We start from the raw sequence: 27,968 nt of genomic DNA on the forward strand, positions 1-27,968 counted from the left end.
ATTTGCTTTTAGTTGTAGTTTTCTCCTTTATTTCCTATCTATTATTTTCTTTTTCCAATATTGTCACAAAACTTTTCTAAGGTTTATGTCCTCCTCCTGATCCCAGATGGCCCTCGTTCTGCAGGCTGGCGGGAACATATGGAACGACGGCGAAGGTTTGAGTTTGATTTTCGAGATCGGGATGAAGAACGGGGTTACCGAAGGGTGCGCACTGGCAGTGGCAGCATTGATGATGACAGGGACAGCTTGCCTGAATGGTGCTTGGAGGATGCTGAGGAAGAAATGGGCACATTTGACTCCTCTGGAGCATTCCTCTCTCTAAAGGTAAGAAGTTGATTTAAATGTCATAACAGGCACTGACCTTCTACTAAATCCAAATATGCTGTTAACCTTTTTGACTTTATTTTTTGCTACAGAAAGTACAGAAAGAGGCTATTCCAGAAGAGCAGGAGATGGACTTCCGGCCTGTAGAAGAAGGGGAGGAGTGCTCTGACTCTGAGTGTAGCCATAATGAAGAAGCCAAAGAACCTGATAAGACAACTAAGAAAGAGGGAGAGAAGTCAGAGAGAATAGGAGTTGGTAAGGTGCAGTTTTGTCTTTACTTTTTATCTGTCACACCAGAAATTTTCTAAATTGTTAATTTAAGATTACTTCATGTTACAGAAGCTAGTGAGGAAACACCTCAAATCTTAACATCATCTGCTAGACCAGGTACTCCTTCAGATCATCCAACTCAGGAAGCTTCGCAGTGTGAGAGGAAAGAGGATTCCAAAACTGAGCAGATGGAAAAAACTGAAGAAGAGAGTCGGACGGAAAATAGTCTGCCAACCAAAATGCCCAGCAGAGGGGATGGTATGTATTTGTGAGTCATTAAGCTAAAGTAGGATTTTGCTTTAAAGTAGGAATTCGATCACTGACTTGTAAGATAGGTTTCTGCTTATGCCTCCTAGAACTGCTTCTAATGGTAGGTTATTAAAACACATTATTTTACTGGTAAACCTAGTCAAACTCTGCTTCCCATATGTGTCCATTCCAGAATTACCAAAACATAAGAGTTAGAGGAAGCAAAGGTGGAACTCAGGAGTCTCAGTGCCCAGGGTGTTATGACATAGCCACCCTGGTACCAGTTGAGCATACTGGGTTTGTAATCCTCTGCGGTAATTTGATTCTGATAATCAGACAGTACCTTCCTTTTATGTAAAGGCTATTTGTGTTTCTAGATGACATACCACATTGCTATTGTTCCAAAAGAGGCCAGAAAGAACAAGGATGAATCTATGGGATTCCCATAAATTTTGCTGTAGAATAAGCTTAAAATATATTTCCTCCACTGTTACTATATTGATTTTAAGTTGCTCATATACCTTAGTAAGCAATATTAATATTTCCATGTTTCTTGTACATACTAAAATATGACATTGTGAGGCCTAGTGTTGAAGGGTTAATTGATTCATTCACCATAAAGATGCCACCTTTTTTTAATTTTAAATACGTTTTTATTGATTTTTAGGGAGAGAAAAAGAGAGGGATAGAAAGAAACATTGATGAGAGAATCATCATTGATTGGCTGTCTATTGCTTGCCCCCTGCTGGGGATTGAGCCTGCAACCCGGGCATGTGCCCTGTCTTGGAATCAAACTGGAGAACTCTTGGTTCATAGGTCAACACTTAACCACTGGGCAACACCAGTGGGTGAAAAATTCACACTTTTCAATATGGTCTTTGATATCTTGCATGATTGGGCTTCTGCCTTACTTCATGCTGTTTTAGCACCAGTCTGTCTCCTTTGTATACTATTCTCCATAGCCTGTTAGGTTCTGAAATGTGCCGTGTTCTCTTGCCTTGTGCCTTAGCACATGCTGTTCTCTGAACCTGACACTCTCTCCCACCTCATCTTCCCAAGCCTTGCTTCTTAAACAACATTTCTAAAATAGCAATATAGTATTATAAAGACCCTTTTTGTCTTTTTTTGCTCAATAAACTAGTATTTTGAGGGCTTGAACCAAGGATTTCCTTATAGTGTTTTATGTCTAGAACAAATGTGAATGAATGAATTCAGCACATATTTGAATCTTTGCTATATATATCAGGCACTGTGGGACTTGTACATTTTGAAATTTTAGGATGGCGTCAAATGTGTATTTTGAGAAAGCTTCATAGATAGGCATTAAAGATTGAAACTCTGGATTTAGGGGAGATAAACTATGTGTATTATTAATAATCTAGGGCAAAAAGGAATTGTATGAGTTCATGACTGGTAAACTGCAGTGCTTCAGGAAGCAAGTGTCTTGAGTTTGTCTTGGAATAATAAGTAGAATTTGGAGGTAGGTATAGGTGGATGAATTAGGAAAGAGCATACTACAATAGTACAGTGAAAGCTGTACTTAATTTCCCATCAACACCTCAGAATCAGTAAAAGCTAAAGTGAGGAAGCCGGGCTGGTCCAGGCATGGGCAGGAACCAGCTCCTGTTTTTATTTAGATGGATCTTGAGGTGTAAAAGGAGAATGGTGGGAAACATGGTTGGAACATGGATTTGACAGATGTATGTAGGGTAGATTGTTTTGATGACAGGTGGGTTCAGTGTGACCTGTTGGGCTTCTAAGTAGTCATTATGATGGAGGCAGTGCACATGTAAAGGGAGGTAGTCGCAGATGCGATTTCAAAGTAGAATTTGGCAGGACATAATCAATACTTGTGTATCAGGGCAAGGAAAAGGGAAGAGTCAAAGATGAGTGAGTTGTCTGAGAGGATTATGCTACCATTAATAGAAAAAGAGCAGAAATTGAGCACATTTGAAGGGAAGAGGATAAATTAGTTTTGAATATTGATTCTGAGGTTTTAATGAGAAAAAGGCTGAGATGGCCAGAGAGCAATTGAGTAAGGGACTGCAAAGATAGGAAGAGTTTAGGGCTAGAGAGAGAATTAAAATTAAAATTAAAATAGGGTTGAAAAGAAAAGTGGACAGAGAACAGAACTTGGGATAATTTCAGTTTTTCCCCCAGCTATAATTCCAATTTTTAGAGGATAAAGAGGAGCCAGAGAAAAGTCTTCAGAGGCAAGAGTAGTGTGCACGAAAATGGAGGAAGGAGAATGTTTTCAGCTTGGAATAGGGTCGATAATGTCAGACACTACTATGAGATTGGGTGATGAGGATGAGGAAAATACTGGTTTTTGGGACTTCATGTCACTGCCTATCTTTGGAAGAGAAGCTTGACTGGAGGGGTGGGAGAGGAAGTCACAGTGTAGCAGCTGTAGATGGTGGTGAAGTGGACACAACTTGTATAGACTGTCTTTTGGAAAAAAATTGGCAAAGGAAGGAAAGAGTGAGAGGAACAGGAATTTAGAGAAGCTATCTATAATTGATCAAACAAGGTTTCAAAGGGGAAACTGCAATCGTTTCTAATTAGTTCCATCCCCCTTTTCCTTCTTAAGAGCCTGTATACTAATATGTTAGAAACAGAAACCAACATAGAACCTCTTGCTATTCTTACTGAGAAGAACTTCCTGCATTGCACAGGTAGACTCCAAGTATTTTTCAGTATCCTACAATATATAATGTATTGAGTTACATTAATTATGACTTGAAAAAGAACTTATTCAAGATAATTGCAGAGATTTTTAATAAAGGTTTTAATGATGAGATATGCAATCTTTGAGAAGATTTACAATGCTTTGTTAACTTTCTCTACTATTCTGAGACTTGATATTAGGATTAGACTGACTCTTTCAAGAGGTAAACGCATATCCATTGGGTGGGTAGATGCCTAGTGACACAGGTAGGTACTGTAGAAGGCCCTTCTGGATACCTTTTAATCCTTCTTTTTTGTCATTCTGGGGAGAAATACTGTACTTCTTCAGAAGTAGCTGAGCCATTTAACAAGCTGCTCAACTTGATATAGACTTATTCTTCATAAGATTCTCTATATTTTAAAGGGTTTTTATATGTCTACATATTTTTTCCCCTCTAGAAATGATTCCTGATGCCCAGCAGCCCCTGCCTCAGATTCCTTCAGACGCAGCCTCTCCTCTCCTCATACTTCCACCTCCTCTTCCTAATCCTAGTGCTGCCCTCCGGCTAGGTGAAGCGCAGGTCGTAGGTGCTCCTGGTATGGGCAGTGTTTCCATAGAGCCAGATGATGAAGAGGGTCTCAAGCATTTGGAGCAGGTAAAAATCATGTAATTCTTTTTTTCTCCAACAGCTATAAATATTAGAAAGCATTAATGAATATTCAAAAATGGGACTTTTGTGCACCAGATTTTATGTACTGGAAAAGTTGTTTGTATCTGTAGTATTTATTTGTATGAAATTTTTCTTTCAAATCATTTCATGCTTATAAGTTTCTGCTATGTAGTAGTCATGTCAGGTTATTTTTTGCTCTTCTGAGGTTGCCTTTAGCTATTTGCTTTTCTTTTTTCTTTGTAAATTAATGGAATGCCAAAAATGGTGAATACAAGCAGCTGTGGATAGGTACTGTGTCTTCTGTATATTATACCTAAAGTATAACAGAGAAAATAGTAAAACTCCCAGGATATTAATATCTTAATCATGTTTCTAGATTTCCCTAAATTTGTACATGCAAAGTAAATAATAGCTTGCTTTCTACAGAAGAACTTCTCTTGCCTTCAGGGAGGGGATTGTTAGTGACAAGCAATGTTGAAGAAAGGAAGAAAGGAGGCAGTGTCTTAGTAAAACGTGCAAAAGATTTTATTGGTAATTGGGTAATTGTACTATTGGAGCCTTTTGTTCTGTTAACATGCATGTATTTAAAGGTTTATACAATATAAGATTGAACAGTAGCTTATAAATTTTAAAAAATATTATTATTAGTGCGTTGATTAGAAGCCTGGGCTTTGATCCATATCAGTTGGTGTATGAGAGAGAATCATTGATCAACTGCTTCTAATCTTCAGTTTGCTTAATAATTTTGAGACCCTGAATAAGACTTCCCCTTTGTGAAATGGAGGGTAGTACCTGTTTTCATGGCATTGTAGTAAAAATTAAATCATTATCTACTGTGTTCCTTGCATAATGTCTTTAGTAGTCCAAAAGAGGTAGGCATTTTTTTTTTTTTTTATGTGTACAAGTATTAATTTAGGATCTTTTCTTTCCATTTTTTGTTTTTCTGTTAGCAAGCTGAGAAGATGGTGGCATATCTCCAAGACAGTGCACTAGATGATGAGAGACTGGCATCAAAACTGCAAGAGCACAGAGCTAAGAGTGTCTCGGGTCCATCAATGCATGAAGCAATGCAGAAGTGGTATTACAAAGATCCTCAGGGAGAAATTCAGGGTAGGTGGTTTTGTTCTACTTTAATATAGAAGTGTCTGATGTTACCTCCAGATTTTGTAAGATGGTGGTGATTAATGTTAATTTTCATGCTATTGGCTTTCTTTATATATAGAAGGCATTTTTTAAAAATATATTTTATTGATTTTATACAGAGAGGAAGGGAGAGAGATAGAGTGTCAGGAACATCGATGAGAGAGAGTCATCGATCAGCTGCCTCTTGCACACCCCCCACTGGGGATATGCCCGCAACCAAGGTACATGCCCTTGACCGGAATCGAACCCGGGACCCTTCAGTCCCCAAGCTGACGCTCTATCCATTGAGCCAAACCGGTCCCGGCTATAGAAGGCATTTTTATAGGCTTCTCCCATAGTACTTTACTATTTCAGTGAGGGGAAGGGAAGTCCAATGAAAATAATTCGAATATAGGGCAGAATGTCATGCTAATTTGATAAGGATGTAAGCAAAATGCTTAAGACCCCCCTCAATTCTGGCATCCCACCTGATTTATTAGGCAGGTGAGTTACTTACCTTCTCTATATTCCAGTCTTCTTTCCATAAAAAGGTAATGAGAGCGATTTTGGAAGACTGCTTTAATATTTCACTAAAGTGGAGTTGATATTAAGTGATAAAAACTATTAAAAATGTCTGAGAAATAGTGTCATGTTATAAACCAATTCCTTAAAAGATTTGTATGATGCGTAAGTTAAATTAGAATAGGGAGAGCCTGGCCAGTGTTGATCTATGAATCAGGAGATCAATGTTTGAATCCTGGTCAGGGCACACACTGGGTTGTAGGCTGGATCACCAATAGGGATGTAGGAGCAGCAGATCAGTGAGCCTCTGTTGTAGGTTTCTGTGTTTTTTCCCCTCTCCCTTCCTCTCTGAAATTCATAAAAATATATTTTAAAAAATAAAAATTAGAATGCAGAGAGAATGCTGTAAAAGGATATTTGCTGATTCTTCATTTCTGCTTTTGAAATCTTTGCTAATAACTTGAAATTGGTTATTGACGGTATTAGTGTCATTTTCATGGTAGTGTTTAACCAAGTGACCTCTCTCCAATGTAATAACTCCTTTCCCACTCTCAGTACCCTTAACCTGCTTCATTCTTCTTCATAGCATCTATCGCTACCTGTATATATTTGTCATGATCTATAGAATGTAAAGTATGTAAGAGCAGGGTTTTAATTAAAATACATATGGATGTGTGTTTTAATTAAATTTACTTAGAGATGATTGTTGCTTCACATGCGCTTGTAAGAAATAAAATGGAGATTCCATATACCTTTCACTGGTTTCCCCAGTGTAACCTCTTGCAAAACTGTAGTACACAATCAAGGCAATGACACAGATAGTCAAGATTCAGTGTTTCTGTCTCAACAGTAGCATCCTTTCTGTTACCCTTTTATAGCAATATCCATTCCCCTCCCATCCACACTCCCTTCTCCTCCTCCTTAATCCCCGGAAACTACTGATCGGTTCCCCATTTCTATATTTTGTCATTTCAAGAATGTTATATAAATGGAATCATACAATATTTAAACTTTTGGCGTTGTCATTTCTCAATATAATTCTCTGGAGATTCATTCAGTTTGTTGCATGTATCAATAGTTTGTTTCTTTTAATTTAGTGTTCTATCTCGATGTATCATAGTTTAATGTGAATGGCATCTGGATTCTGATTTTGGCTATTATATAAAGGTTTTAAAACATTCATGGATAGGTTTTTATGTGAATATAGGTTTTAGTTCTATGAGATAAAATATGTTCACTAGTGCAATTGCTGGATTATATGATGATTACATGTTTAGGTTTTGTTTGATTTTTAAAGAAATTGCCAAACTGCTTTCCAGAAGGGCTGTACCATTTTATATTCCCACCAGCAATCTATGAGTGACTCATATTTTCTTTACAGAAAATAATTTTATTACTTTAAAATATTTTTATTGATTTCTAGGGAGGAAAAGAGAGGCATGTATGTGAGAGCAAAACATCAATGGGTTGCCTACTGCAAGCCCTCTACTGAGGACTGAGTCCGAAACCTGGGCATGTACCCTGACTGGGAATCGAATCAGGAACTTTTTGGTGCACAGTATGATGCCCAACCACCTGGGCCATACCTGCCAATGCATGATGTGGCTATTTTTAATGATAACCATTCTGCCAAGTGTGTCATGATACCTCATAGTTTTCAACTTGCATTTCCCTAATGGCTAGATCTCTGGCAGAAAATGAAAATTTAGAAAAGCATGTATTCTGCCCTGCATATCTGTATTCTCTATTACAAAGTGACATAGAGTCTAACAAATACTCTTTCCAGTTTTATTAATATACTTCTTTGACAAATGAATTATAGAGATTGAGTGAGATGGAGACTATTAGGTCTAGTAATAATTAATGTCGTTTTCTAATACTGTACTTTTTAAAATCGAATTTATTTAAACAATACAACAAAATTTAATCAACAATATAGTTGCCGTTGTTTTCTATTACTTGTGCCCAATGCTCAGGAAGCATTTTAATTCCTCTGTTGTAAGATCTTGTGATTTTGATGCAAAAAATTTGGTCAATGCATTTTTGAGGCATTCTTCATTATTAAATTTTTTTCCAAGAAGAAAGTTTTGCAAAGAACGAAACAAATGGTAATCGGAAGGGGAAATATCAGGAGAATATGCAGGTTGAGGGAGAACTTCCCATTCCAACTGGCGCAGTTTTTCAGCAGTGATTCTTGCAGTATGCGGTCGTGCGTTATTGTGGTGAAGAATTACGCCCTTCCGATGAATCAGCGCGGGTTCTTTTTCTCTTAAAGCTTGGGCTAACCTTTCCAATTAGGCACTATACACTGCACTTGTAATGGTTTGGTTAGATGGTAAAAGTTCATAATGAAGAATTCCTTTAAAATTCCACCAAACACACAACATCCCTTTTTTCGCATGCTAGTCAGGTTTTGGCGTGGGCTTCGGAGCCTCATTTTTGTCCAACCATTGAGGCCGCCTTTTCAAATTAACATACAGCACCCATTGTTCATCTCCGGTAACAATTTGCTCTAAAAACGGCAAACGGTTTTGACGAGAGAGGAGCGAACTGCAAATTGTGACTCTTTGATTACGGTTGTTGTCGGTCAACTCACGAGGAACCCATTTTCCAAACTTTTGGACTTTGCCAAGTGCACGCAATTGATTGGAAATTGTTTTTTGTGAACAATTTAAAGTTGTCACAAGCTCTTGTTGGGTAATTTGAGGATTTTGCACCAAAAGAGCTTGAAGAGCTTCTTGATCAAAATTGGACACACGGCCTCGACCACTCTTGTCATCTAATGAAAAATTTCCCTCGCGAAATTTCTCAAACCAATGCTGGCATTTTCTGGCGCTAACTGCATCTTGACCAAGAGCACTACAGATGTTTTTTGCAGCCTCACTTGCTTTCTTCCTAATTGGAACTCGTAAAGCATGCAGTGCCGAATATGCTCTTCATCCACCATCTTCTTAGCCCTAGTTTTGCAACAAAAACCAAACCAAACACAAACTTTTTCAAGCAAAACTTGTTAATTGCACTTCACATGTTCTGTAGATACCACGTGTTTGAAGGTTATGTCAATACAAGTCAACGCCAAGCAAGATTTTAAACGAATGTTGAAAAACGACATTAATTATTACTAGACCCGGTATTATGTTCTTTAAAATCTCAACACTGCTTATTTTGAAATCTTTTTTGTTGTATTTTATTAGAAGCCTTTGGAGAGAAATTAAGTTTATCTTACAAATTATTTGACAGGCACCACCTGAAACAAGTTGTTACCTCTGGATGAGGTTCAAACACAAAGTATTTTTTTCCTCTTTAGCCTGAAAGGATTCTTATTGCCTTTCTGTTTTAATTGGTGTTGTAGGTCCCTTCAATAATCAGGAGATGGCAGAATGGTTTCAGGCGGGCTATTTCACTATGTCTTTATTGGTGAAGAGAGCATGTGATGAAAGCTTCCAACCTCTTGGTGATATCATGAAAATGTGGGGAAGGGTTCCCTTCTCTTCTGGTCCTGCACCCCCTTCTCATATGGTAAGTACCTTACAGTTCACCTAGAACATGTATTAAATACAAATTCACTTCCTTTCCTATGGAAAAAATATCTTTGGGTGAGGATTTAAAAAAAAAAAAAGTTACTAGTATTGTAACTAAAAACTGGATAGCCCTTTTGTATAGTGGCCCTGGAGTACCTTTGAATGGGAAATAATACCGTATTTTCCGGCGTATAAGACAACCCACTAATTTTACAGTTTAAACATAGGTTTAGGCCTATATTCGCTGAATAAGACTACCTCCCACTTCAAAGAAAAGACTTACTTTGCCAACAAGATCTGCAGGTAATTTTTGTGCAATTTTGGTCTTTTGTCCCCGATTTTCGGTCGACTTTTTTTTGTTTCAAACGTCGTCTTATACGCCGGAAAATAAGACTCCTTTTCAGCTGTTCCTGACCTTCTCCCCAAAGAGTTCCTCTTGGAGAGCTTTGTATCTGTGCCTTACTTTTCCTCCTCCAAGTATAGGAGTATCTGGTTCCTGGCCATAGTCAAAAGTAACCATAGTTAGAAACCTCATTGTGAACACAGGATTTCTACGATGCAAACACCATTGACTTATTCATTAACTCTAAGTTGAGGGCCTGTGCCAGGTCTTGTAGTAGGTTCTGAAGAGATGAGGATGAATAATATATAATCTCTTATCAAAGGCATTCATAGGTGAAAATAGTGGCTATCAAACATTTTTGACCATGGCCTGTAGTAAAAAATAAAAAAAGTTACTTTGTGCATTTTACAAAACATTTTGTCCTGCACATATCTTCTGTTCTATTTCTTTTCTTTTTATTATTCAAATGTTGAACTTGACCCAGTCATTTATTTTACAATCCACTGATGGGTTGAGACCTATAATTTGGAGAGCAGTAAATATTTATTTACTGGGAATTTATTTCTGTTATAAATTCAAAGAAAAATTATAGTGTATTATTGTGTATAAATTTAACTTACGTACCAAGTTTGAGCTTTATTTTCCTTCTCTGAATTGGGATGAGTTTTTATCTTGCATATTTCAAAGCTGAAAGATCATTACCTGGAGCTTAGCAAACTTTCTGTAGTCCATTTCCTGACTTCTAATGATAGGGCTGAGCCTCAGTCAGATCCACTGAGGGGAAAAACCATGGGAAGCTCTGCTTCCTGTCAGCTGTTGCCTTTGCACTGATAAATGAGTTCATCTTTATGATGAATACTAGTGGCCCGGTACACAAAATTCCTGCACATTAAAAGGGAATTAGACGAAATATTTTATTATTGCTATTTGCCCTTTCTCTATAATAGAAGGGTCAGAGATGAAAAATGTATATGAAAATCTTGCTCTTGTCAGAGTCTGGGGCACATCACAGGAACCAGAGTCAAGTCCATGCCCACCCCCATGCGCCTCAAAATCGTGCAAGACCCAGACCTGGCTGACCCCACCCCCATTGGGCTAGATCCAGACCCAGCTGGCCTCACCCCCATCTAGCCCCACTGGGCAGGGGGCATGGCCTGGGGGCACGTCTGAGGTGCCTGCTGATTGCTCGTTAAGGCTCCTTACGGGCATTTGGCCTCTGCTGTGGGCGCAGCCATCTTGTTATGGCGTGACGATCAATTTGCATATTTCTTCGTTATTAGATAGGATTTTCATTAAAAAAATTTAAATGAACTTAGCATAGTTTTTATCTAGCTTTAATTTTAGATGATCCATAGCCCAAGAAATTATCACGTTTTATTGCAAACCATGAAGATATAAATATTCACTAATGATTTGCCTAAGTTTAGTCTATGTCACCCTTATACTTTTACAGTATTTCCCCCCTTATCTGTAGGGAGTAATGTATGCCTGAAACTGCAAAAAATGCCAAACCCTTTATATGTTATGTTTATTTTTCCTATACATACATATCAATGATAAAGCTTAATTTATAAATTGGGCACAGTAAGTGATTAACAACAATAACTAATCAAATAGATCAGTTGTAATAATACTAGGGGTCTAGTGCATGAATTCGTGAAAGGAACTGTGGGCCACAAGGCTGTGGTTGGCAAGATTTGGGTCTTGGCTCATTCTCTGCGCTCCTGCCCGGCCCCTCATGCCACAGCCCCCTATCCCCCGTCTGTCGACAGCCCTGCTTTTGCTGCCACCGCTCCCATGCACTGATGACAGCACCAGCCCCACTTGCACCTGCTGTTGGAGAGCAATTGGGGCTGGCTCCAGCAGCGGTGCAAATGGGGCTGGCACCATCAGTGGGTGCGAGCAGCAGCTGCTGCCCCAATTGCCCCTCAGGAGCAGGGGGAGGTGGAGAAGCCCTCAAGGGCTATCGGGCCAGTACCTGCTGCTCACATCAACTGATGGCGCCAAGTGATAGGGACCAGCACTGGGCTTGGGCAGTGGGTGCGAGCGGGGTTGGCACCAGCAGCAGATGTGAGCGCTGGGCGGGACTGCCACGCGGGGGAACAAAGAATTTTTAGTAACCACCAGAGGTTCACGTTGACAGCAACTGGCTTCCTGCCTTGGTCTGGCGCTTCTACTCACCTGCTCTACCCTCCTGCCATGGCTAACACCCACCATTTCCGCACATGCCCCCTGGTAGTCAGCACACATCATAGCAACTGGTGGTTCTGGTTGTTCTACCGTTTGGTCTGTTTGCATATTAGCCTTTTATTATATGGGAATACTATAATAAAAGTGATGTGAATGTGATACCCTTCTCTCCCCACCTCCCAACAGATCTGATAAGCAGGACGTCTACTAAGTGACTTGACTTGGAGGATAATATCTGCCTTGTGGGCACTCTGGACAGAGGGATGATTTATACCTTGGGGAGGGTAATGGGGATAGTTTGAGATTTTATCATACTAAAGTAACTACTTTAAGTAGCACACAGTTTAAAACATAGAAGTTATTTATTTCTGGAATTTTTTATTTACTATTTTTGGTCCATGTTTGATTGTAGGTAACTGAAACTGCAGGAAGTGAAACTATGAATAAGGGAGACTACTATATTTTTCTTATACTTCCCTTATTTTTCTCATTCTAAGCTTTTCAAATTTAAATTTCAGACCATGTTATTTGAAATATAAGCTAAAAATCCAGGGTTTTACTACAGCTTGTTTTTGTAAAACTTATGATGTATTAGTAGCAGTAGAGAAACCTAATTTTGGGGTAGGAAATTTTACTTTTCCGAGCTCTTTTATACTGTGTTTAGCTTAAAATTTCTCATCTCCTGGCTGGTGTGGCTCAGATGGTTGAGCATCAACCTGTGAGCCAGGAGGTCATGGTTTAATTCCCAGTCAGGGCACATGCCCGGGTTGCTGGCTTGATCCCCGGTAGGGGTCATGCAGGAGGCTGCTGATCAATGATTCTCTCTTAGCATTGGCGTTTTTATCTCTCCCTCCCTCTCCCTTCCTCTCTGAAGTCAATAAAAAATAAATAATAAGACATTTTTTTCTCATTATCTTAAGAAGACATACTTATATATAGGCACCCTGTGTTATGTGCCATTTTCTTTAACCTTTAGATAACGTCCCATTTCTATAATTTCTGATTATATAACATATTTATAAATCACTTTTAATATTAGGAGAATTATACATTTTTTAGTTATAGTAATAACTGGAGTATAGTATAACATTCAGCTTCAAGGGCAGGCGAGAGGGTGAACAGCATCTGAAATAAGAACCCTGCCCCACACCTTAGGGAATCCTATATAATAAAAGCTCAGTATGCTAAGTATCCGACCATTAGGTTGGGACACTAGGAGCAGACGCTTCCACCAGTAGGTTACCTTCCTTTTGTGGTCCCGCTGATTGGACTGGGCAAGATGGGCTGGACACACCTTGCAGCCCTCTCTAATTAATTTCTTTTCAATGTGCACAAATTCATGCACCCAGCTTCTAGTCTTCCATTAGATGGGACTGTTTAGTTTTTACAAATGCCTGAGGTTTTTATAAGTTGTGCATTTTGGATGTAAAGGTGGAGCAGGAACTGAAGACCTGGGATTCATTTTGCTTTTAGATACAGGTACTAAATGGCTTTTAGGCTCTTTGCAATTTATTCAGTGGTATTTCTTCCCCCATTTCTTTACTCTCAGGGAGAGTTGGACCAGGAGCGACTGACCAGGCAGCAAGAACTCACAGCCTTATATCAGATGCAGCACCTTCAGTACCAGCAGTTCTTAATACAGTAAGAACAGTACTATAGAGGGTGTACTGTAGCTCCAAAAGGGCCTTTGATATCATCTGCTCACAAGTTTCACCTTTTACAGCAGAAAACTAAAAGTTTTAGGATATTTCAGTCACCCTTCTAGTGGCATGTTATCACTAAGTTTTGTTTTCTTAAATACCAGAAGTTTGTAGAAGATGACACAGTATTGTAATTTTGCAAGCTCATTAGCTCCAAAAGCAATAATCAACAAGCATTTTAAGAACTACGTGCCTCCTAAAAAGCTCAACTTTGAATGCTACAGAGAAAAAACATAGACCAGAGGACAGAAAAGAAGTAAAAATTTATACTGTTAGAAGTGGTGTGGAATTATGGCAGAATCACTTAGCTTGTGTGTTCCTTTTGTAGAAAAGCTAAGATTGCCTATCATCTGTGCAGAGGTTGGCAGCCTGCTACCTGTTTTATAAAACAGAGTTTTATGGACACACGGCCACACCAATTTGTGTGTGTATTATTTGTGGCTGCTTTTGAACAAAGATGGCAGCATTGAGTAATGCATATGTCTGCAAAGCCAGAAATATTTACTGTCTGGCGCTTTACTGAAAAATTTGTCTACCTCTGATCTAGCGGAAAATAATTTTACCTAAAATTTTCCCAGCTGAAACAAATTTGAGAATTTTTTATAACAGTGATTTTATTTTTGCAAAGGGTGCTTTATGTGGAAATAGCTATTTGATTTTGTTTTATTTTTAACTTGTTTTCTGATATAAGACTATTAAAGTATTAAAAAAAAAAACTAAAAAATTTCTTCATCATTTTGAAGGAGTTTGCCAGTTTTTTATGTTTGTTATCCCCCCTTCCAGAAGCATGTCATCTATAAGTTCAGTTCTTTCTAGAAGTATAGAATTTTCTGTGTGACTATTGTTCTCATGAAGAATTATAAAATACTAGAGTCCCGATGCATAAAATTTATGCAAGAGTAGGCCTTCCTTCCCCCCGACTGCCACAAATAGCTTCCCTCTGGCACCCGAGACCTGGGCTTCCCTCGGGCCGCCAGCAGGCACCTGGGACCCAGGCTTCCCTCGCAGCCCTGGCTTCATCCGGAAGGTCATCCACTCTAAAAAGCATATTTTGCTTTTATTATTATAGATATTTCTTAGCTGTTTCTGATGGCGGTTTTGGGAAAGGGGTAGATTAAACCATGTCTTTCATTGTCTCAGTAAAGTGAACTAAATATGAATAGACAGGTTACACTTTTTCTACTTTTTAAAGACAACAGTATGCACAGGTTTTGGCTCAACAGCAGAAAGCAGCCTTGTCTTCCCAGCAGCAGCAACAGTTGGCACTTCTTCTACAACAGTTTCAGGCTCTGAAGATGAGGTTGGTGGTCATTCCATGATATGTCCGTGTGTGTGTGTGTCTCAGATAAAGAGAAAAACATGGGTATGTGTGAACTCAGGTATCAAAAACCCACATACCACAGAAAACTGTGTGATGATGTGTGTTAAAATAGAATATAGTTTTTAAAAAGAACTAGACTGGGGGTAAAGCATTTACTTGCTCTTTTTATGCAGAGAATAAATTGCAAAGGATAACACCTGAGAGGCAATGTAGTCTTATGGAACCAGCAACCAAAAAAGTAGTCTAAAAGCTTAATCTCATTTTTACATGTGCTAGCTACCTCAAAATATTAGCAATGTCACACAGGGTTATCATTTTCCAGAACCTAAATGCTATTAAGGTCATTCAAAAAACAAAAGGAAATTGTGCTAGAAATTGTTAACTTTCTGCTGTTTCTGATTATCATTCAGGGTAATATTTATTTTATCTTCTGCAAAGAGCAGCCACTGCTCTTTAAAATCTTACTGTCCAGTTTAATTAAAACCTTTTACACTTGTCTTTTGAGCTGTAACCCATCATGTTAAGTGATAAAGTGTCCATTTTACAGATGGGCAAACTGGGACACTGAGAGGCTCGAGGTCTTAGTTGACATAATATACAGAAAACTTCAGAGATAGAACTAAAATATAGACCTTTTGACTTAGAGTCTGTGGGTTTTTTTGGTGTGTTTTTTCCCCCCATTATAACATGCCTCTGTTTATTGAGATGTTGTGGATTTTGAAGCTAGTAGGTATATTCATTATTTGGAAATCAGTGTTTGCTAAGATCTTAGTAGTCCAGAGAGTGATTATTCTTCCATTTCTCCCAGATGCTGTAGTAGTGTTACCATTTAGTTAAAACAATGGGGTTTCTGGCCAAATAATCTGGAAAATCTACAAGTAATATAGAAGTTCCTCCTTATTTTGGCAAAATAACAAAAACAAGTTCTTTCTATTTCCCTTTTGCAGAATATCTGATCAGAGTGTCATTTCCTCAGTGACTAGATCTGTGTCAGTCCCAGATACTGGGTCTATCTGGGAGCTTCAAACAACAGCTTCACAGCCTACAGGTACCCAGGAATTTGGAGGAGAGAAAAGCTTGCTTTGAAGTGAACATCTTAACCTCATTCTTTCTTCCCCCTTTGCCGTAAATTAGAACATTTTGGGGGCTGGGATTTTTTAAAAGTTGCCATTGGTGCAGTACTTCTTTTTCTTAAGATCTGATTTCTGCAAAAAGTGGGTAGTCCTTACAAGAGGTTATAGTATATGTTGAAAATTCTCAGGGACATGGGCATTGATGGATTTTTCTTAGAGTAATTGATCTATTCAGGTCATATCGATAGTTCTCTCACTAACAGTGACTCTGAGGATTATGGCAGAAAGTCTGATTATCCTCCCTCTTCTTCATCAACTTCCCATGCTGTATGTACCTTTTTTTTGGCAGCCATTTATAGTAGGATGTTAAAATACTCTCCAGTTTTGGGGAAACTGTTAATACCTTATTAAACAACTTCTTTCTTTGATATGATGCAGTTAAGGTCCTTTACAAATACTCCGTTTTATATAGACAATAATTTATAGTCCATAAATAGACTATAATAGGAATGTAGGAAATAGAGAATGCTGAAAAATGGTGTCAGCAAATGTTGCTGACAATAGGAAAACAAACTCAGAAACCTCCTCCTGTTTATTTACTTCCACATCTGACTCTCTCAGGTCAGTAAGACCAAGTGTTGTTTGTGAGACTTGCTAGCCTTTCCAAAGGCCTGCCCCGGCTCCAGTTATTCCTTTCTCTTTTTTCCTCTCTCTTACTGAACTGAAATCTTATAACATAGAATTAACTGTTTTAAAATAAATAATTAATGCATGCATTTACAATATTGTACAACCACTTAGTTTTCTCTAGTTCCATAGCTATGCCCTTCTTAACCCTATTCCCCATTTAGTGCATGTAGTAAGAGGTGGTGTGGTTATTAGAAATATGGTGGACTTTGGGATCTGATTCACAGAGTGGGATTTCAGTCCTAACATGGCCACATCCTTGTCCTGTATTCTTGGGGATGTTACAGAATTACCTCTGGCCCTTAGCTTGTTCATCAGTAAAAATGGGGGAGTGAACAGGTGTTTTTTTTGTGTGTGTGCACTTTAAAAATATATTTTATTTTACAGAGAGGAAGAGAGAGGGATATAAGCTAGAAACATTGATGAGAGAGATACATGGAACAGCTGCCTCTTTCCCATTCACCCCCCCCCCCATCCCCTCACCCCGCCACTGAGAATGTGCCCGCAACCAAGGCACATGCCCTTGACCAGAATCGAACCTGGGACCCTTCAGTCCGCAGGCTGATGCTCTATCCACTGAGCCAAACCGATTTAGGCTGAACAGGGTTTTTTGAGGATGAATGCCTGGTACCTATCTTTCCCTCTAGATGTGTTGACGGTTATTGATATAAATTAGAGCACACTGGCAGTTCAGTTGACTTCGATGCAGAACAGATATATATAGTATATGATGGAGCTTATTCAGGGACAGGGGATAGCTTCTTTTGTTATGCTCCTAGATATGTGACTGTGCTTGTAAGCCCTGAAATCCCTCACTTTTTTTCTTTGTTGTCTTATAGGTTGGGAAGGTAGTAGTGTATGGGATCTTCCCCTTGATACAACGACTCCAGGACCTGCCCTTGAACAGCTTCAGCAGATGGAGAAGGCCAAAGCTGCAAAGGTCTGAACTCATTTTTCCACAACTGTGCATTCTTTCCAGTTATTTGACACAGGCAAAAATTTACTGATGTCTGTATCTTTAGCTAGCTATATATTTTTTCTCTTCTAGTTTACTGCTACTTAGCTGGTATAAGCACTTTCATATTCTGTGAATATATATACCAAAAAAAGACCTTGAACAGAATTAAAATTATAAGTGAAAATGAATTCAATTAAAAATTATTGGTTGGTTGACAACATTAATGATCATGGTCATCTATATATTTAATTTCATGATTCATGTTAGATACATTTGTTATAAATACTAAAAACTTAAGAAAATATTTACTACATGGCTTATTAGACCCTTGACCTGTAACTTGAGTTCCCATCTAGAATTTTTATAGTGATTTTTATTTATATGTCTTAGTGCCCCCAGACATAGTTGAAAGACTCCACATTAACATTAGATGCTGTGATCCATTCACGTTTTCTGTAGGAGCTAGGAATCTTGAATTTTGCCAGAAGAGGATGTCTGTCAATACTTAGTATCACTGCCATGATTTCCAGGTTCTCATGCCTCTGAGAGACTTTTTTCTGTTTTATACTTAATGCAGTCTTATCCTCTGAGGTAATGAAATACAGGAGCTTGCATTCAGTCGTGTGTGTGTGTGTGTGTGTGTGTGTGTGTGTGTGTGTGTATGTGTATGTGTGTGTGTGGCGGGCAATGGGGGAGGATGATGACACACAAACAAGCAGGTCAAGAAAAGCATTATGGGTCAGCTACTTAGTTGGACAGGTGAGGAATCAGAAATTGGGCAGCATTTTCAATGAACAGTAATACCTGAGTTAATTTTCACTTGAAGGATGGTAAGATTTAACCCTGTTGAAGGGCTTTGGGTTGACAGAGTAGGAAGAGAAAACATTTCAATCTGAATTGAAGGAACCAACCCTGTAAAGGTTCACAAATGCAGGAAAACATACTGGCTAAGGAAACAGCTGAGTACTTTGATCTAGTCTGGACCTTTGATGCGTCTGAGGAATGAATGATGAGAGAGGAAACTAAAGAAGAGGCAGGCCAGTCCTGAACATCCTTGTACATGCTATGTTAGTTAGGTTTTATTTTCTGGGTGAAGGATAGTTTAAATCAGTTGTTCTCAACATTTTTTTGGCCATGCCCTACATAAGCATCTCTAAAATCCTGATGCTTTCACCTACCCCCCTCCCCAAGTGACATATAATTCTTATTCAAAAAGTGAACTCCTATATTCACATGGAGGAAGCCTAAAAGACCATTAGCTTGGTCTAAACAAGCTTTCAAAGAACATGACATCAATCAAAGAGAAAAAAGAACAAAAGGACAGTTGAAGCACTGAGGAAGAAATCACTAAGAAACTGTTAAAAAAAAATAATATGAATTGATATGAAAAAATAGCAAATAAAGCCGGGACGGTTTGGCTCAATGGATAGAGCGTCGGCTTGGGGACTGAAGGGCCCCGGGTTCGATTCCGGTCAAGGGCATGTACCTTGGTTGCGGGCATATCCCCAGTAGGGGGTGTGCAAGAGGCAGCTGATCGATGACTCTCTCTCATTGATGTTTCGAACTCTCTATCTCTCTCCCTTCCACTCTGTACAAAAATCAATAAAATATATATTTTTAAAAATAGCAAATAAAGTTTCAAAACAATAGAGAACTGAAATGTATAAATATGTCACAATATGTACTTATATACTGTATATGAGATCCTAAAACCATAAGAAATGCAAAAAATTAACTTAATAATTCGTGTGTCAAATTGAGTATGTTTTCCTTAGTACCTACAGACAAAATCAAATTGTCCCCTTGTGGGCCTGTGACTCATGTTGGGAACCACTCATTTAAATGGGAGTGATTTTTTTTTTGTGTGTGTGTGTGTGTGTATGTGGAGGTTAGGTGTTGAGCTGGGGAACGTGGGCACAACTGGATTCTGGGAAACCAGATAAGGAGACTCTTAGGTGTGTGGGTGAGAAAAGGAAAACCAGAACTATACTTGTGGCAATAGAACTGGAAACTGGGTGCTGGATTTGACTAGTATTTAGGGACTATGAAGGATAGAATTTGTCAAATGGTTTATCTTCAGATTTTAAAGAATCATATAATTTTTTATGTCAATAGCTTTACAAAATTGCTTTTGAAATTTTGGAGCTACTTTGTTAGATCTTCAATCAGAAAATCTTTTTGTGGAATGAGCAAAGAAATGGCCACCTCCCCACCCCCCAAGAAAATGGTGTTCTTCTCCTCTTGGCTACTTCTCTTCCTCATGCAGAAAGTATGGTGCAGAGGTTGTATGAAGCAAGGGAAAAGTGGGCTGGGAGTGCACTCAATTTAGAAGAGCATAAAGCTGTTCTGATTACTGAGATAAATCAGAACTTAGAGCTCTTACAGAACTGTTTTCATCACCCTGTTGCAGTGGAAGTAACTGAGTGACTGATGGTGCCTGCACATTTCAGCTTCTCCCCATTGTACTGGTCAGTGATTTTGGGTGTTGCTGTGCATGCGTCAAGTGTCTAAAAGTACTCTTGTGTAATCACAGCTAGAGCAGGAGAGAAGAGAGGCAGAAATGAGGGCAAAACGGGAAGAGGAAGAGCGAAAGAGGCAAGAAGAACTCCGGAGACAACAGGAGGAAATTCTCCGAAGGCAGCAGGAGGAAGAAAGAAAAAGGCGGGAAGAAGAAGAACTTGCCCGAAGGAAGCAGGTAACCCTATCTCCGAGAACGCTGACCATAGGATTAGTGCTGAAGGAGGGCATTCAGGGTAGCTCCCTCACTCCTATTATTTCACAAGCTGTAGTTCACAGAGATGGTTTATCCAAAGTCAAAACTGGATTGGAACCTTAGAAGACTCACTTTCCTTTAGAAAGAGTGTCTTGTCCACTAGCACCCACTGAAGGGAGAGTCCTCAGTCCAAGTGAAACATTAGAATTTATTTCTTTTGCGTATTTCCTGGGGTTTTATAAATCAGATATCAGAAGTAACCAAATCTTTGTCTAAGTATTTATTACCAGTATCATTGAATATTTTTCATGAATTTTTGGTCATTGTATTTGGAAGGGGGTGGGTTGTAGAATTTTCTATTCGTGTGCTTGGCCTATTTTTTACTGGGATTTTTAAAGATCCCAATGGAAAGAATACTCTTTGTAATAGTCCCAGAGTCTAGATTTTACCTCACATTTTCTACTTTTTGTTGGCCACAAGGAGGTACTCTGTGAAAAACAAAAGGGTCTATGCTGAGATTAGATTAGAACTACTAATGTTTCTTAGAGCCATACTATATTAGCATTTAAGGGCTCTTAAGAAATATTGCAGTAAGGAAGTCTGTTTAATTCTGTGATACTCAGTATTTCCTAAATTACTTAACAATAGGACCCTTTTCTGTATATTTAATATCTGTGGGACTTTTGTTCTGGGAGACATAACTTTATTCAGTACTGCTGACTGGAGAACTTATTCCTACCTCACCAAATATTTTTAGTAGCTACGGTATGTTGATTTGATCTGACTATACCTTAGGTTCTGAGCTGATTAAAAAATTGGAGCTGATGGTCCCAATGGAGAAAACTGAGGCCAAGTCCTAATAGACCCTTTCTTTCTAGGGGTAATAAGTAAATATAGCTAATGTGGAAACCAAGGTAGAATTCAGAGTATAATGCTATTTATATTCTAAATACAAATTATTTTAACTCTTTTTAAAAAAATCCTCTCCCAAGGATGTTTTTATTGATTTCAGAGAGATAATGGAGGGAGGGAGGGAAGGAGGAGGGAGGGAGGGAAGGAAAAAGAAACAATGATCAGTTGCCTCCCGTACTCACCCCAAATGGGGATCGAACCTGCAACTTAGGTATGTCCTTTTAATTGGGAATTGAACCCACAACCTTTTTGGTGCACGGGACAGTGCTCCAATCAACAACTACCAGGTCAGGGCACAAATTATTTTAACTCTTAATGTATCTTTTTTCTCAGCTTACATATATACTGTTTATTCTGCATACTTTTTAATATATATATATTATTTCAGAGAGGAAGGGAGAGGGGAGAGAGGAAAGTCATCAGTGATGACAGAGATTTATCGATTAGCTGTCTACTGCGTGTCCCAGATAAATGCCCTGACCAGGAATCAAACCATGACCTCCTGGTCCATAGGTCAACACTCAACCACTGAGCCACTGTGACTGGGCTTCTCTGTATACTTTTTATGTTTGCTCTTAACAGAGTTTTTGCAACACACAGCCTATTCCTTTTCAAATTATGATGTGTAATATATTAATTGAGTCCCATAGTTTCTCTCTCTCTCTCTCTCTCTCATACATACACACACACAAACCTTTTTTATTACTATAGGAAGAGGCCCTGCGACGCCAGAGGGAGCAAGAGATTGCATTAAGACGGCAGCGAGAAGAGGAAGAAAGGCAGCAGCAAGAAGAAGCTCTTAGGAGACTGGAGGAGAGGAGAAGAGAAGAGGAAGAAAGGCGGAAGCAGGAAGAATTGTTACGCAAGCAGGTGACTGATGTTTTACTCTTCTCATTGCTACTTGAAGCTGGGGATTAGTGACACTAATATGATATTGGGGTGTTCTTCAAAGTGTTGAGATAGCCTGTCTTTTTCAGGTTGCTGAAAATTACCAAAAGAGACCTAACTGGCTCTTCTTATTTTCGTAATAACAGTCCCACATGTAATTATAAAAGCTGAGCTACATATCAGAGAAGCAAAACAAACAAAAAATAGACTACCAGTGAAGAAATCCGAAGACATACTCTTTAAAAACCAAAAGTGAGATCTGCAAGTGACAGCTTTTGCCTGAGGGTGTTCTTCAATTCATTCTTTGAAAGTGTACAATTCATTGCTGCTTAATATAGTCCCAAGATTCTGCAACAATTAGCACTGTCTAATTCTAGTCCAACCATGTCATTCTGCCATTAGCAGCAGCCAGAGGGGTAGAGAGTGGGTCAAGGAGAGTTTGTCCAAGGAACCTGTGGGCCACAATGGGTGAGAGCCAGGGACTGAATGAAGTGCTCTTGTAAAGTTGCTCTGGTTCCAGCCCTGGCTGAGACTTTTTTGGTCATCAACATCCCTGCAAGGTCCTGGCAGCAGTTTGCCTCAGTGTTGGAACAGTTTCCAAGAGACTTCCCTGCAGTTGGCGGTGATTTCTTAGAGATCAGTACTTATCACAAATAAAAGTGGCATTCCTTTTATGTAGCAAGCCAATGAAAATTTATCCTGTAAGCATGCTAGGCCTTTGTGGCTACTATAAATATATTTTAAAAGAATATTTAGCCCTAGCCAGTTTGGCTCGGTGGATAGAGCGTTGATTGGCCTGTGGACTAAAGGGTTCCAGCTTCATTGCGGGCACATCCCCAGTAGGGGGTGTGCAGGAGGCAGCTGATCAAAGTTTCTCTCCCATCGATGTTTCTAACTCTATCTCCCTTCCTTTCTGTAAAAAAAACACAATAAAATAAATTTAAAAAAAAAAAAGAGTATTTAACTCTACCTTATATTATCATAAATAAAGTTTCTGCCTTTCTCTGTTACTTCAGAAGTGATTCAGATTTTAAAAAACCACACCACACAAATTTATTCTCTCTTGTTTTTCCTTGGAAGGAAGAGGAGGCTGCAAAATGGGCCCGGGAAGAAGAAGAAGCCCAGCGTCGATTAGAGGAGAACCGGCTGCGAATGGAAGAGGAGGCAGCCAGGCTGCGGCAGGAGGAGGAAGAGCGGAAGAGGAAAGAGCTGGAGCTCCAGCGGCACAAGGAGTTGATGCGCCAGCGGCAGCAGCAGCAGGAGGCTCTGCGGAGGCTGCAGCAGCAGCAGCAACAGCAGCAGCTGGCGCAGATGAAGGTAAAGCCTGATGCTGGCAGTAAAATAGTGCTTTCTTTAATGTTAAATTTACTGCAATGATTTTTTTGATCAATAAAACATAATATGCATGTACTTTGTGTAGGCCTTTAAACAAGAGAGGAATAAATAAAAGAGGATAGGACATTAGCAGTGATACAGGCAAAATTAAATATTTGGTTCATAAATTTTTTTTTAATTTTTAAAAATCGATTTTAGAGAGGGGAGAGAGAGAGACATTAATCAGTTGCCTCCCATACATGCCCAGACAGGGAATTGAACCGGCCACCTTTTGGTGCTCTAGGAGATGCTCTAATCAACTGGGCCACCTGGCCAGGGCATGTGTTTCATAAATTTAATCAGCGCATTGGAGTATCTACTGTAGTAGTAAAGCACTGCTGAGGTAAAGGTAAATAAGAGGAGGTACCTGGCTCACTGAGCTCCCAGCCTTATGTGAACAGGAGATATAAACATTTGGATGTGTAAATAGGAACCATCATTTGGGCTTAAAAGGCAGCGGACTTGAAGTTATGTATGCAAAATGTTGTTTTATGAGTATTATTCAAAGCATTATTTGAAGTTGTAGAAAGAGAAGACTGAGAGATCAGTAAAGACAATATGATGGTGGGAGTGAGAATGAATAGGAAGGGCCAGCAGAACAGACTTGTATTAATAGCAATCAGCAAGACTTAGTGACTGTCTGGATCTGAGGGTCAAAGCTGGGTGGCTGCTAGTTCGTAAGCTTCAAGTGACTGGGAAAGCAGTGGAACTGTTGATGAAGCTGGAGTGATTGGGAGCAGACAAGCAGATTTATGGCAGGGTCTGCACAACTTCTCATGGGGTCTGTAGTTAGTAATAAGGTTCAGTGTCCCCTGTCTTCAAGGGGCTTTCAGGGTAGACATACACAAGGAAATTAGAATACGGATGGTGAGAGACAAGTGGCCTTAGGCATTACTATTTTGTGACTGGCTAGAATAGTTGGTGAAGTCCCATTCTCCCCAACTGTGTGAAGCCTCTGCTGCCTTTCTTCTGGGGCACAATCACTCTGGGATAATACTGATTTGAATAGGCCTTTTTTTTTTTTTCCACATCCAGCTGTTCAGCTCTACTAGTTGCCAGCTTGATTGCTCTATTGTTCTCAAAAGTGTCCTGGGGCACAAGTTGCTTTTTGCTGGTCCAAACTGATACAATCAAATTCTGCCTCTTTGAAGAGCTACTTCCTGAGGTCAATATTTGAAGTTTGTTCTGATCCCAGGATAACTTCTTCAACTCTTTCATTGGTTCTCTGAGACCAAGTAGTGATAGACAGACAGTTCAGCCTATATCTCCAGTAAATCTTCCCATTTCCTCCCAGTTGCCTTTCTCCTTGTCCTTCACTTTTTTTTTTTTTTTTTTTAAAGTGTTCCTGGCCCAAACTCCTCATTCTCCATGCTATTGCAAATGAAGTCAGTTCCTTTGGGAAGAGGCCTGGAGCTCTCCATATTTCAATCTATTCCTCACACCTTCATTCCCAAGCAAAATCTCTAAGTCACTGCTCTGGGCTGGGAACAATGCTGTGCTTTTCTCGAGTGACACTATTTAGGAGTTGAGCTCTTGAATCTCAGGTCTTTTTAGCTTGCCTTTTCTGGTGGCATGTTGGCCTTTCCAGTGAAGGCAGGGGCAGTCAGAGCCCTAGTAGTCTCAGTAGTTTTCATTTTATGAAGAGGGATAAACATGAACAGGGAGCCCACACTTCTCAGCTGTATTGCCCTATAATAGCCTTTGCATCAGGTAGCTGGAGCTAGGATGAGAAGGGCTGAAGTGCTTTTTAGGAAGCCAGCCAACAGACTGGCAGCTGAGGGGGAGAGGGAAGCCTGTGTCCCTGGCTCCACTCATTTGGAGTGGAGTTTCTGTCTGACTGAGTTGGGAGAGAAGGGTATTGGTATAAGTACCACAGACTCTGTTCTTAACCAGGTTTTAGCAGCTTTTCTTGAAATGTTTCCTTTGCTGTATTCCCTTGGGAGCATTTCCAGAATCTTTAAGTTATTTTGAAAAAATACTTTCCACCATTTTTGCTGAAGAATACACAGCTGCTTGTGCTATCATACTGGATGTGGAACACAATTTTTTTTTTGAAAATAAAAAATAGTGTTGAAAATAAGATAGCAATGTCAGGGCAGAAAAAAGTAAATAAAACAAATCGATAAAGGATAGTAGGCTTTCAAGGGTTACAAAATGTGCCCAATTCTTTACTATTTGCTGATGATTTGGAAGAGAATTGTTCTGAAAAGCATGATTGATAAAATGCAGTTCTGAGTGGACTGTACAGGATGTTGGTTGAACTGGAAAATGTCCTGGAGTTATGGGATATTATTTCCTATGTACAGATAAGATTTAAGGAAAATGATAGTTATCTGCAGACATTTGTCTGTCATGTGAAACTTTAGATTTGTTCTGCTTTACTCCAGAGAGCAGACCTGTGAATCACGAGCAAAAAGTACACTGAAGTATATTTTGGCACAGCAGTGGAAAAGATCTCAGAGGTGTCTAAAAGGAAAATAGGCCATATCAGGAGGTTGTGCATCTCTTCCTGGTGTGGGCCTAGGTTCTGTGGAAGAGGAGGGGAAGGGGGTGTGGGGCTGGTTCCAGGGTACTATGGAGTGACACATCCACTGGGATTTTATTTTTTAATATGTTGTTACTGATTTTAGGAAGAGAGGAAGGGAGAGTAAGAGAAAGAGAAACATCAATCAGTTGCCTCCCATATGCACCCCAACCCAGTATTGAATCCACAACCCAGGCATATGCCCTGATTGGGAATCTAATCTGTCGCCTTTCATTGCAGGGTAGAATTTAGACATTAGTGGTTACTGGCTGTTATCTAATTGCAAAAGTATGCAAATTTTCTGGCCTGACCTTCTGATTAATCAAGTGTGGGGCCAGGGTATCTACATTTTTACAGGCCTCCCATGTGATGCTACCAGCTTTGAGATCTAATGCCTTATTTGGTCTTAGTGGGTCATTTCCTGTGGAAAAAAAGCATTTGTTTGTGTTCAACTTTGCTTACCTAGTCTACCATCTTTCTCTCTCAGTTTTCCTCTGCACTTCTCCCACACCCCAGGACTGGTGCATTTTTTAGAGAAATGCCACTACTACCTATAACATTGGTCAAAAATTGTTACGAATTGACTCATGTTGTTCAGTAGTGTTAAGGCTATGCATTTGGAGAGTTCTTTGGCAATATCAATGACAATTGTAACTGTTTATACCCTTATCCTATAAGCTCCGATTTTAGAGATTTCTGCTATGGAGCCATTATTGGGGCGGAGGGCGGGGGGGCGGGGGGGAGCGGACTTTGGGGCATTTTGTTCATTTTTATCCATGTTCACATATTATTTTTATTAAATGTTTTAACTCTGGTTAGATTTGTATTTTATTTTTAAGATCCATAAGATGTCTCACAATTTGAATTCACAATTTTATTGCCTAGGACAGCGTTTTTCAACCGCTGTTCCGTGGCACAGATGTTGCCTGGTGTGCCGTAGGTGCAGACAAGACAAGAATTTTATAATTTTTCACTATTTTGTTTACTTAATATTTCATAATAAAGTAATTATAAAATACTTTCTTTGTGTTTATTTGATTCCTATTCAAGAGAATTACTTTATATATAGTCAATATAGGCACAGAGTTAAATTTTTTAACATTTTCTAATGGTGGTGTGCCTCGTGATTTTTTTCATGAAACAAGTGTGCCTTTGCCCAAAAAAGGTTGAAAAACACTGGCCTAGGAGACCAAGGGATTCTTTTAGAATAATCAGGCTTTTTTCCTTTTTTAATCTTCACTTGAAGACATGCTTAGAGAGAGGAAGGGAGAGACAGAGAGACAGACATCAATGTGATAGAGAAACATTGATCAGTTGCCTTCTGTACACTCCCAGAGTGGGGATCAAACCTGCTATCCAGGTATGTGCCCTGACAGGAATCAAACTGGCAACCTTTCGGTGCATGGGACGACACTCAGCCAATTGAACCACTCTGGCTGGGCAGTAATCAGGCTTTTGAGAATGCTAAGGTATTTAGAACCTAGATATTTTCACTCTTATTTTATTCCACAATTTTAAGGGATAGGAACATAAGAGTTTCTGATTAAAAGCTGCTTAGTGCTCAGGACTAGGAGCTGCCGTTTGGTTAATGGTTACTTTCATTAAAGACTGAAAACTATGCCTGGTGTCTTCCATTAGCTGTCCACTTCAGCTCCTCCTGCAGAAATCTGTCCTTAATCCTTTCACTGGAAAGTCTCACATCGTGAACTAATTGCCTCCTTGGATTAAAAATTTAGTGTTACCTTTGTTTATTTGTTTCCTTTTATGTCTGTATATTGCTGTATTTGTCAATGCTAGATATAACAAATTGGCAATCCCCCAAATAGAGCAAAGAAAAGTATTGCATATATTTTAAGTTGTTTTGAAATAACCTTAGGTTTGGAGTAGTGACAGAAAATTTAAGTGAAAGAAACCAACTTGGGGAATAGTGTGTAAAAGT

At 39.2% G+C, this 27,968-nt stretch overlaps 1 protein-coding gene across 8 annotated transcripts in view; it reads left to right on the plus strand.

The window, feature by feature from the left end:
* The window catches only part of GIGYF2 (GRB10 interacting GYF protein 2), a 128,817-nt gene that overhangs the window by 83,481 nt on the left and 17,368 nt on the right, over positions 1–27,968 (plus strand). For 6 of the 8 annotated variants that reach the window (XM_036420581.2, XM_045575550.1, XM_036420584.2 and 3 more), the window contains 13 exons: positions 107–324; positions 417–579; positions 664–852; positions 3,970–4,166; positions 5,132–5,291; positions 9,178–9,344; positions 13,429–13,520; positions 14,772–14,879; positions 15,848–15,948; positions 17,500–17,600; positions 20,152–20,313; positions 21,955–22,113; positions 23,212–23,448. In XM_036420581.2, the coding sequence (XP_036276474.1) occupies positions 107–324; positions 417–579; positions 664–852; positions 3,970–4,166; positions 5,132–5,291; positions 9,178–9,344; positions 13,429–13,520; positions 14,772–14,879; positions 15,848–15,948; positions 17,500–17,600; positions 20,152–20,313; positions 21,955–22,113; positions 23,212–23,448 (2,054 nt within the window). Of the gene's footprint in view, positions 1–81; positions 325–416; positions 580–663; positions 853–3,969; positions 4,167–5,131; positions 5,292–9,177; positions 9,345–13,428; positions 13,521–14,771; positions 14,880–15,847; positions 15,949–17,499; positions 17,601–20,151; positions 20,314–21,954; positions 22,114–23,211; positions 23,449–27,968 lie in introns of all 8 variants that reach the window. The other 2 variants (XM_036420589.2, XM_036420597.2) reach the window with 2 other exon arrangements.

This window comes from Pipistrellus kuhlii, unplaced genomic scaffold, assembly GCF_014108245.1.
Source record: "Pipistrellus kuhlii isolate mPipKuh1 unplaced genomic scaffold, mPipKuh1.p scaffold_m20_p_7, whole genome shotgun sequence".
Lineage (NCBI taxonomy): Eukaryota > Metazoa > Chordata > Mammalia > Chiroptera > Vespertilionidae > Pipistrellus > Pipistrellus kuhlii.